General features: G+C 37.9%; 1 protein-coding gene across 1 annotated transcript in view; it reads left to right on the plus strand.

Moving 5' to 3' along the window:
* The window catches only part of LOC150101218 (catenin delta-2-like), a 728,964-nt gene that overhangs the window by 202,219 nt on the left and 514,324 nt on the right, over window positions 1-12,421 (plus strand). The window contains exon 4 of the mRNA XM_090401243.1: window positions 8,793-8,908. Coding sequence (XP_090257369.1) covers window positions 8,793-8,908 — 116 coding nt within the window. The remainder of the gene's footprint in view (window positions 1-8,792; window positions 8,909-12,421) is intronic.

Raw genomic sequence — 12,421 nt, forward strand, 5'->3', positions numbered from 1 at the left:
CAGGATGGAGGCTGTTGTTGCCTGGACAATGCTATATACTTTATGTTTTATACTATAAGGTATATAACTCTGTTATATACCGGGTGATTATAAAATAACGTCAAGTGTTCAGAGCCCTCTAGCGAGTAATGTATTGGACGAAACACACCAATATTCGGTAGACGTACACAGTAGAACATGGGGATTCGGTTTAACGAAAAAAATAGTACTAAAAGTCGCCAACAGGGGAAATTTTGGCGCTGTTTACCGAGTAAAATGCATTAATTTGCATTATCGCGTTTCTTGTGAGCAATTATGCAATAAAAGGAAAGCTTGTAAGATTTCTTATCATTCATAGACGACCTGCTTTTCTATTTCTCTTACCTTACGTGAGCGTGCTTTGTTAGTCAAACTATTATCAGCGGAAAAATAATGCCAGTGCTTGTCTTCGTGATTTTCGGTGTATGAAAAATTTACGAAAAGGACTGATTAGCGTAACAAACTTACGAAAACTGATTCGACGATTTGAAACTATTGGAACTCTAGCAGTGCAGGTAGGCAGGGGACACAAACCAATCAATCACCAACAAGTTGAACAAGTTACAACTGCTATTGTGGAACAGGAGATGAAGAATGTGCAGGGTACCAGCAGTGCACGAGCAATATCCCGGCAAACTGATATCGCATACACAATGGTGTGGAAAATCCTACATCAGATATTGAAGTTTTATCCCTATAAAATCAGTCGTGTTCAAGAATTGCGCCCTGGTGATGCGACCACACGAATCGACTTATCTTTGAGATTCTTAGCACGCATGGAAGTGGATGATGCATGGCCGTGGCAGATTTTATGGAGTGACGAAGCGCACTTTTATTTGAACGGCGATATTAACACACGCAACTGTTGCATTTGGGCTGCAGCTAATCCGCACATGTGTCTGCAAATGCCTATCCACTCGCCCAAAGTCACAGGGTGCGGGTTTATGGAATATGTTATCATCGGTCCATACTTTTACGAGGAAAATCGCCAAAATGAACCAGTGACCTGTTCCGTCAATGCTAACAGGTCATGCCCATATTTCTGACATTTAAAGCATCTTACAGGACAGCTGAGATATCCTGCTTTTACAGATGTTGGAGGCTTAGTGTATCAAAAGTAAGGACGATGTTCCTGGTTAAAACCAGGCGACCATCCCTACCTATCAGGATGCGTCTCACACCCATCATCCCTCATCTTTAAATCCTGAACATATCTTCTCATCAGGAGCATCAAGGAGATGCCATTCTGATATCACAGGAATTTAGTATTTTATGAGGTGTTATCGTGATTGTTATTCCACCCATTGTCGTTGCTCTCAGTAGTTTCTCGGAATGTTATTGACACAATGTTTCCACAAGGATATCACCAAAACGCAATTTCTTAACAGTTTTGCCAGTCCTTCTAAACCCTTTTGAATAAAGAAGGGTGACATTTTCCATATTGGCTTTTCACCTGTTGCACGAATAATCAAAAACGCTGCTCACATTTATATAGTATCATATATCTTTTGTTTCTTACTTCTGTTACGTATTCTGTATCTACAGTATCAGTACTTGGTTTGGACTTTTATTAGAGCCCCTGAAATGTTTGAGGACGAAGAATTCATGCTCAAGGAGTTTTGAGCATGAATTCTTGGTTTAGTGCCAGAACTCCCCACCTTCCATGAAGCCACACATGAACATCCACTGACTCGCAAGCAATGAATGTCATCGGGAGTAGAGCACCAGGACTACTCCGGACGCCTAGGATATCGACCCCGGACCATGGGGTGAGAGACTTTCTGCAGCACTATTGACCCTTGCAGGCAAGCCCACTAGCCGATTGATCCTGGCTGGGCCATCCAGGACCGCCGTCTTGCCAAAGCAGAGGCCAAATAGTGTAAGACTACCAGGATCCCCCCCCCCCCCCCCTTCCAGATGTCCACGGGTCGCACCGCACGGCAAACACATAGGCAGGGTGTTGGATCCCAGTGATGATGATTTGGAAAAAAGGATAATAAAAAAGACTCAGGAAAATTAGAGCAAAGAATACAGGAAGAAAAGTGAAGAAAAAAAGGAAGAATGAAAAGGGCCAGTACCATCTGGGAGGTCCCCTCCACTATGAACAGGTGCCCCACATGGAGGGAAAAAATTTAAAGGAGTGGAAAGATGCTAAAATGTGTTATTCTATATGGGTGAAGGTTAAATGGAATATCAAACTATAGACCGCTTTGAATTTCTTTGATGGTAGTTTCATTAATTTTTATGTGAATCCTACCCACGGAGTGGGCGTGAAGTACACTGGTACCGTGCGAGGGTTTTATTGAGTAGATAATCCAAAAATCCCATCCATGGAGAATAAATGTGGAAAGGTTTGACTCCCTTCAGGCCTCTCTCTAATAAGGAGGACAGTGGTGTCTTACCAGAAAACGAAAACCATCTCCTACCTAAAACTTTCTCAAAGCATTCATGCCCGCCATAAGATTTGAATCCACAGCGTGTTGGTTGGAGAGTGTGTTATGCTAGTCACTTGGCCAACCAAACACATGCATTTAAAAGATACAATATACTGGAGCAGATCTCCCTTTATGAGACTGGCAATGCCCTGGAGGTTCTATGATAATAATTATAAACACATTTATAATGTACAAATGATGATCATTGAAGTCATAAGTAAATATAACAAATAATTCCACTTGAATTGTATGTAATGAAATATTTTATGCTGAAGTCTTATTTTGAAATATGTACATTAACTAATATCCTTATCTTCGATGTGAGACAAGAAAGCTGCCTTAAAAGCTTTAAGAGTTCTAAAATTTTGAAATTAAAGAAAATTTTAAACTTATGAAATAATAGCTCTTAAAACTTAATAACTCTTTGATGTCCAAGTGCAATAACGATTATACATCTGCTATTCCTTGGTAGATGAGGATATATGAAACAGAGAAATATAATAAAGAAAAACAACTTTTTTTACTGAAAGATTTCACTTCACCCCCCCCCCCCTCCTCTTTGAATAATATTCTAATATCCAGTTAGGATTAGATTTCTCTTTGACTGATTTACACCACCACATTCATGGCCTTTTTTCTCCCCCCCCCCCCCCAACACTGAAGTGTTTGTAGAAATCTCCAATCCAGTCTTAGAATGCTATTCTCATACAGCAGAGCAGACTAGTTTAGAGATGTTCTTAGGGCACTAAAACATCTCTAAGAATACTTTATGCTATTTACACATACCAGCCATTGAATTCAAATTTTTTTTTTTTAAATTAGAATTCGTCGAACTTTCTAATTCATGATTTCTAATTCCATGAATTAAAGCTTCGCAGAAATAAGTGGTTTGTGTATAGGCATGCGACTGCCAATACCGATCATCTTCAATTTCCTGCACGTAGCTCGGTTATATATGGGTCTGGAACAGCCTTCATTAGTGCCTCGGTCATTTGTTGCACACAAGAAGTACTGTTTGTCCTTACAAGCCTTCTCAGACGACGATCTCTGACAGACTATCTTAGGACCAGAGTCACTCCTCTTAGACAAGCAATGTGGTTATTTTTCCACTGATTAAACACCCCGTATATCTCAAATTTTGCAAAAGTCAAACAACAGAACTGACTGCTGTTTTCTAAATCATGGCTCCGGTCAGACGGGCACCTACAATAAGCCCTTTATTGAACTCCGAAAGATCCTTTGACGATTACCGATCAGCAGTATCTTAAATAGTTACTTAGAAATCGTGGCATGCAAAGTATCCAAAATAGTTGCGATCAGCTATTTTGCATAACGCTGCATAAGTGACGTATATCTGCATTAATTTTTAAATTTCATTCAGTGGCTGTTACGTGTATAAGGGACAATCTGTTTAATAGATACGCTCACAGATTCATTCTTATCTTTTTCTCATACTTTGTTTCTGCATCATGCCTTTTCTGTAGGCATTTTTCATGGGTGGTGCTCCACCTCAACATGTAAAAACAGGAGCAGCTGCTGGTCAACACTGCACAATGTAACATCAAACTTATTGATCCAACTTCTCATCTTCCTCTTTCATTCCCTCTACCTCTTCTTCATTGGAACAGAGGATGTTCTTCCTACTGTTTTTCCCAAAGACCACGACTTCCAATAGTTCAAGAAATACCTTAGTAGATTCTTCCTTTCTCCCTGATTACTCATATCATTGTTTAAGCATGTGTTTTGTGATGGTGTGTGGTTGGGATGTAAAAAAAGAAAACACTTTTATTTAAAATAATTATTATTCCATAAGAATTTTTAATTACAAAAACTTAAAAAAAATGCAAAAGAGACAAATTAGCCAGTGAAGAAATTTGATAGACATAATGCACTTATATCTATAAACTAACAAAGTATTTTCTTTTATCTGGCATCATCGACTATCTAATGTCCATGACACTAGATCAGCAGAAGGTTACTACGAAGTTACATTATGGGACATGGATATCTCACCTTAAAGTCCTGTATGACAATTGCTTCCTAATTTTTATGAAGCAAATAAATCTACTAAAGCTTTTTATTTCCAGAAGGAAGCAGATTTTTATGCAGCATCATATTTATCTGCTCTGAGGCTGTCATCAGTAGCCATTGTTGTTTATGTCCCTTTCATAGTAGATCATAAAATAGCAACTATTTCAGTTTACTTATGAGTTCATAATGCTAGACTGCTAGAAGAAAGACTGTATCTTTATGTAGGAGATAGATTCTACCAACTAGAAGAGCTATATATATGTTAAAGATACCAAGCAATTCTATATGCTAGGTTTTTAATCCTTTTTCTCAAGTAAGCAAACAGACAAGTAAGTCAAGTTTGCAGCTGCACGTAGTGCAACTCGTTGTAAAGGTGGAGTAAGCTCTGATCACTTTCCTTTTCCCCTAATGTAAAGCACATTTCCTTGTGGAGATGTATGATACTATGCATTAAGTTAATGGTCACTAACCATACCGGTTTCGACCTTTATTGAAGTCTCGTCAGTGGGATCCAGACCAAAAAAATGCCAAGGGTGAAGTAATATAGAGCTTATAAATATTTTATCTAAACAAGTTGCCATAAGGTGCTTTGATCTCATTAAATAAATAAAAATCTCAGGATGAGAGTAAGAGGTAAAAATATTTTTACCTTGGGTATATATTATGTTAAAGATACCAAGCAATTTTATAAGCTAGGTTTTGCATAGCATCATACATCTTCACAAGGAAATGTGCTTTGCATTAGGGGAAAAATTCTAAGGAAAGTGATCAGAGCTTACTCCACCTTTACAGCGAGCTGCCTAGTGTTGCACTACGTGCAGCCGCAAACTTGACTTACTTGTCTGTTTGCTTACTTGGGAAAAAGGATTAAAAACCTTGCTTATAAAATTAATTGCTATCTTTAACATAATATATACCCAAGGTAAAAAGCTTTCTATATATATATACACATATATATATATGGAGGCTGTTCAATAAGTTATAAGACTATATTTATACAGAAAATAGATTACCTTTAATCGTCATCATTTACATGGTCTTTTTCGAAGTAACTACCGTGAGACGCGATGCATTTGTCCCAACGTTGCATCCACTTCTTAAACACATGTGAAAGTCCGTTTTTTGAGAGTTCATTCAAAATTGCCTCCACAGCTTTTACACATGCTTTGTTGCTTTCGAAATGGCGGCCTCTTAGTGGTTTCTTGAGCTGAGGAAACAGACAGAAATCGCACGGCGCGAAATCAGGACTGTATGGAGGGTGTGGTAGGATATCTATGTTGTTCTTCTGCAAAACGTCCACTACACCACCAGCACTATGTGGCCTTGCATTATCGTGGTGCAGTAAGAAGCCATTCTTCAGCAATGGACGCTTCCTTTTGACGTGCTGTACCATTGTCTGTAAAACATCCCCATAGTATGAGCCGTTTACAGTATTCCTGGGTTCTACAGCATGTTGGTAAACAATGCCTTCGTAGTCAAAAAAACATTATGGTTATAACTTTACCAGGCGATTTTACAGTTTTTGCTTTCTTGTGGGTAGGCGAAGACAGATGCTTCCATTCACTGCTTTGTTGTTTCATTGTAGGGTCATAGTGATACAACGAAGCTTCATCTGCTGTAATGATGCATTTTAAGAAGTTGTAACCTTCTTGTTCCAGTCTTTCTTTCCATTCTGTGCACACATCCACTCGATGCTGCATTTGCTTCGGTGTCAAGAGTTTGGGAATCCATCGGGCTCAAGCACGTTTCAGTCCCAAATGTTCAGCCATGATTGAGTGAACACTTCCCACAGAAATATTCAGGACAACATGCAGCCGGGGAACTGTAATTCTGCAATCCTCCTTGATGATAATCGCTGCTGTGTTGATCATTGTCTCTGTGATGGACGTTGAAGGTCTTCCCTCACGTTCAAGATCTTCCACATTTTGCCTTCCTTCCTTAAAAGTTTTATACCAGCGAAAAACACTTGCCCTTGACATTGCTTCATCGTGGAAAGCTTCGCGCAACATGTTAAAAGTGTCCGATGCTGATTTTTGCAAATGCACACAAAATTTAATCGCATAACTCTGTTCCAAGGACGCTTCCATTTCGACGACTGGTCGCGGCTCGTAGGTGCGCCGAAACAAGCTTGCGTTTAGTCGCATGACACTCTGGCACATCAGCCCGTATACGCCATCTATTAACCTCTTTTGTTAATACAGACAGCAATATTCCTTTATTCCACAGAAATTAATATTGTGATGAGTGGTTTCACGACAGTAAAATTAGTCTTATTACTTATTGAACAGCCCTTGTGTGTGTGTGTGTATATAATTATATTATTGGCCTTTTCTCAGGATCCCCAAGTTAATCAGTGTTTACTGCAGGCAAGCAGATTTTTTCGGTCTAGAATCTCGAGTTTGAAACCCTGTAACCCAGAAAACTAGTTCGTGGGATTAGGATTATTTCAGATGAAAGCACATTTGTAATTTGTGATGAAGATTCGTGTGCTGTACTCTCTTCCCAGTGCCTTCAAAATTTTCAACAGCCACAAGTTCAACCATTAGTTAGATCTATCTTTATCTAGGGCTAAAAAGAGATTTGTATATTCCCTTTGGGGAATAAAAGGCTTCGAAGAATTTATATTATTCTATTTTGTGACTTGCAAACAAATCCATTTACTATTATTATTATTAATATTATTTACAGTAACTTTCTGTAGCAAAATATCAGTAGGTGCTTACTAGTGTTTAATGAATCTGATTATAGCATATTTCTGCAACTCTGTGCAGCAGAAATACTAAGATCTTTTTATTAGCCTACACAGATAGTCTGTGCCTTGATACGACTATACCTACCCACTGTCAATGATTTCCTCATATACACGTTTTCTGAGAACGATGTTTCCAGTTTTGAAACTGTCTACACTGTGTTGCGTTTTACTGATGATCAGCTATTTACACAGATTATTAGCATGGTGATCATCCATTGTTTGGGGACCTACCTCTTCTGAGGAATGTCATATTCAAATTCTTAGAAGCTGAGAAAGCTTATATTTCTGTTAACTTACAGCAGTGTTTCTCAAAGTGTGGTACGCGAAAGGTCGTTTCTGTATCAGTATAAAAAATTCTGTATAAAAAATAATTTCTGTACCAATCTATAAAAACGTTTTGTGTGACCCAAGCTTTCTTGTTCTATTTCCAATAGACTGGCAGCATGGCTTTTAGACCCTTGAAGGCACATGGTGTCTGTGAATGGTACACCAACAGTGGTTTAAGCTTCAAAGTTCTGGAGACATTTGCACCCAACAAAAGCATAAGTCTATCTTTTGCAGCTTTAAAACCTGGAGCGTAACATTCTTCACAGGAAATGAAGGTGCGTGATGGCAATTTTTTCCAGTAGAGCCCAGTCTCATCAACATTTAAAATGAGATCAGGAGGATAACTTCCTTGTTCTACACAGTCTTGAAATTCTTTAGGAAAAGCAGCCACTACCGCAACATCTGCACTTGCCGCCTCACCACATAATTTGACACTACGGCACTTACTTCAAGACTTAAATCTCATGAACCAACCTTTGCTTCCTAAAAATGTTTCTTCGTCTCCATCTGTCTTTTTAAGATCCTCAAAAATTGTTTTTGCTTTCTCAGTTATAACAGCCTGCGTCAGAGGAATGTTTTTCTGATTCAAGTCATCCACCCATAATGATAATAATTTTTCCATTTTTTCATGAAGTTTACCCCTGCTATAACGTACATGTTTTGTATTTAGTGCTGCGTAGATTGTTGCGCAGTCTGTTTTATTCTATCTGCATTTTTCATAATTGTAATAACAGTCAATGGAGCCTTCTTGTTCTATTTCCAAGAAAGTCTTGGAAATAGAACGAGAAATATGAACTTCTACAGACATTAGCACGTCTGCCCATCTTCCATTCTTCGAATCACCTCCATCTTCTTTTCAAGTGTGATTGATTTCCGAGCCTTCTTAACACCAAGTTCTGCTATTTTTTCTGCACAATTTAAATAGAACAATTAGGTAGATTCAACATTAAAATTAGGTTTGATATATATACATCATAGTAGCACGGTAAACATTCAAACACTGGAGTGCCTGCTAGCGTCGTTTCTCAGTCAACCACACTACAGTAAGAAAGCACGTGCAGGTAATCGGCATTATTGTGAATCGGCGTAAACTGAGGGCTGCCTGTATAGTGAATTAGTGCGCTTGTTTTATAAGGAAAAATATGTTATTAATTTCTACTCTATACTTTTATATCTATCTTTATATATATTTTAATGTTTTTGTTAAGCATAATTCCCTTTCTAAATAGTATACAAGACTACAAAGTGAAGAGGAGAACGGAATCGCTCATCTCGAATCAGAAGACGGTACCTATCGCTGGAGACAAGTTCATCTTGATGATTTAAAGATGTCAGAATCTCATCTGTAAGTTGATATAGAAATCAAAATATATCAAAATCAAAATATATACACTACTCACAGTAAATTATGGCCACTTACACATATCCATAACATAGAAACACCAAAAGAGCTTGAAGATTAAGTTGCTGAGCAGTTCTGCATGTAAAAAAGTGTAATCTTTGCACTCTTCTGCTTTGTTTATTGTTATTATTATTATTAGTAGTAGTATTATTAAGAGATGACCTCCAGGGAGTCTTAGACTCATCGAGGGAGGCCACTTACCACAAGCACTAGCTATCATATTTATTCTTGAATTCATTCGTACTGCTTGCACACACAACATCCAATGTAGTAATGGCAATCCATTCCAATCACGCACCACCCTATGACAGTACAGTAACGAGGGTATGAAGTGCCTGTGGCAAATTTCTAACTTGCCCCAACCCAAAAATGACAATATAACAAGTTACATTTTAATGCAATATGTTAAATACTTACTATTAATCCCATCAAAATGAGTTGCAGTGTGTTACAGAATTTGTGTGTCTAAAGCGGCGTATTGCTGAAATTTAAAAATACAATATAAAATAGCAGACTATTTTATATTGTATTTATTTATTTTTATTTATTTATTTTTTACATTTTTTACGTTTTGTGCCCCAAACCTATTTGCTCCCTTGGCGGGTACCTCTTTCACCACTGCCCTATGAGAGAAAAATCTAGCCCCCTTCCCCTTAGCGGTGTTCATTCTCAGCTTCCAAGGATGCCCTCATAACCTTTCCCCACCTTCCATTAAATGAAAAATTCCATCAACTGAAATCCTGTATGACCCTTTCAGAAGCTTGTAAGTCTCAATCATATTACCCTATTCTTTCTCCTGTTTGCTACTGTCTGCAGTCTACAAATTTTTAATCTGCCTTCATAATCAATACTCTGCAATCCTGATACCATTTTTGACATCCCCTTTGCACTCTCTCCGCTGAATTACAACGGAGACCAGACCTGTGCAGAGTAGTCCAAGTGAGGTCTTATCGAGGCCTTGTAAAGACGTAAAATAACATCCTTATCTTTACATGTGAACGTTTGTATCAGCATTGCAATTATCTTTTGGGTTGTATTTGCAATCTGCTAATACTTCAAGATCCTAATCAGTTTCTTCAAGCATAATCCCATCAATGTAATACAATACCGGATATTTAATCATGCAAAGTGTGATTTTGCATTTATTAACATTGAAATCATGGTCATTTTGCCATGCCTACAATTCTAGCCTATTCAAATCATTGTGCAAGTACTGCATATCAGCAGCATTCCTGATTACCCTACTCATCTTTGCATCATCAGCAAATAGCTTTATGTCCCTTGGCAAAGCCTTCCCAATATCATTAATGTACAATTTATGAGAAACAACACTGATAGGAAGTTTAAAATTACCATCCTTTCCTGCACTCATCAGTTAGGTTAGGTCAGGTCAGCTATGTTGTTTGAAGTAACTGGGGTTATGAGATAACTATACTGTATATATATTGATGCTGAAGGCGGGTATCTTTTCTGACCAGTTTGCCTGTTTTTGGGATTAAAAAAGCTGAGTTTCATGAAGAGGAAAAAACCTGCTGCATACGAGACTGACTCCGATGAGACTAATTGATTTGCTTCTCATCATCATCATCATCATCAAATTCCTGCCATGTACCCTCAAGGGGTGTACAGGATATGACAGTACTACATGAAAAAATTACATCATTACTAACTTCCTATCTACAATTTTCCTCCAAATCAGTCTGTTACTTGTCAAGACTCCAACATTATCAGATCTTATATTTCTATCGTCTAAGGCACTTTGTACCGTATCAATCCACCTATATCTTGGTCTTCCTCTGGGTCGTTTTCCTGCCAACCTGGCAGAGAACACTTGTTTTGTTAATCTTTCCTCTCCCATTCTATTTAAGTGACCATACCATCTGAGATTAGCTCTGCTAACGCATTCCTGGATGCTGACAATGTCAAGTTCTTTCCTAATATCCTCATTTTTAATATGATATTGCCATTGATGCCATGTGTTCACGCCTCTAATCTTTCTCAGGACTCTCATATCTGCGGTCTCTAGTCTTTGGTCAAGTGTTTTACTTCTGACCCAGCTCTCAGATCCATAAGTTAAAATTGGTTTGAACACAGTCTTGTATACAGCTAATTTAGTGTTCCGACTAATTTCTTTCTTATTCCATATGAATTTATTCAATTGACTTCCCACGATACCAGCTTTGCTGATTCTGTTGTCTATTTCTATATTTAGTTTACCATCTTCAGTAAAAATTGTGCCTAAGTAGCTGAAATGTTTTACTTGTTCCACAGGTTCTCCATTCACAACACAGTTGACATTTTCAATGATTCTGCCTATTTTCATTGTCTTTGTCTTTTTATTGCTGACCTTCATACCATATCTATTACAACAGCTATTCAATTTAGTCAGAGAATCTTGCAGACTTGTAGCGGATTTATTTAGAAGTATAACATCACCCGCATAAAGCAAAGAGCTGACATTAACATCTCCAATTTTGATATCAGGTTTAATACCACATTCCTTCATAATGTGATCCATATAGATAATGAATAACAGAGGGGATAATGTACATCCTTGTCTCACACCAGATTTAACATTAAACCATCTTCCTGTAGTTCCTTCAATTCTAACTGCTGACTTACAACTCAAATAAAGACTAAGTATTGCTTGATATAATGCCCCATTGACACCATATAACTGCAGCGTATTGAATAGCTTCTCTCTTGGCACCTTGTCATATGCCTTTTCCAAATCGACAAAACTTAAATACAGATCTTTGTTATATTCCCATGCTTTCTCGACTATTTGTCGTAAAGTGAAGATCTGATCCTGACAGCCTCTATTTGGCCTGAATCCAGCTTGTTCTTCACCAAGCTTTTCTTCCACAATTCTTCTCAACTGTTTCTCAAGTATACTTGCATAGATCTTGCCAGGAACACTCAGTAGGGAAATACCTCTGTAATTCTCACATTCAGTTTTATTTCCCTTTTTATATATGGGTACTATGAGAGCTCTACTCCAATCATCGGGAATTCGTCCCTCTGTCCAGGCTTTCTGAACTATGCAGTGCAGCCACTGTAAGACTCTTATACCACCATACTTCAGCATTTCTGGTCGAATATCATCTACTCCTGCTGCCTTTCCACATTTCAAGCCTTTGATGGCTTTTTCTACTTCAAGTATGGATATGTATTCCTGACTGCATGCCTGGTCAGTGTTTTTTATCACTATGCTGTCATCACTGCTTGTTTCATTTAGCAGTTTTTCAAAGTAATTACTCCATACTTCAAGGATATCTTTTCTCCTGTTTTCATTTCACCTTTATCATCTCTAATTCCTTTTACAGCACTCTTTTCTCCATTCCTAAGCTTCTTCAACAACCTCCAGAATATTTTGCCACCTTCTTGATATTTATTTTCTATATTCTTGCCAAAGTCCTCCCATGACTTTTGTTTAGCTAGTTTTACACACTGTTT

This window comes from Typopeltis vanoorti, chromosome 12, assembly GCF_054136105.1.
Source record: "Typopeltis vanoorti isolate ZY-2024b chromosome 12, IOZ_Tvanoo_1.0, whole genome shotgun sequence".
Classification (NCBI taxonomy): Eukaryota; Metazoa; Arthropoda; class Arachnida; order Uropygi; family Thelyphonidae; genus Typopeltis; species Typopeltis vanoorti.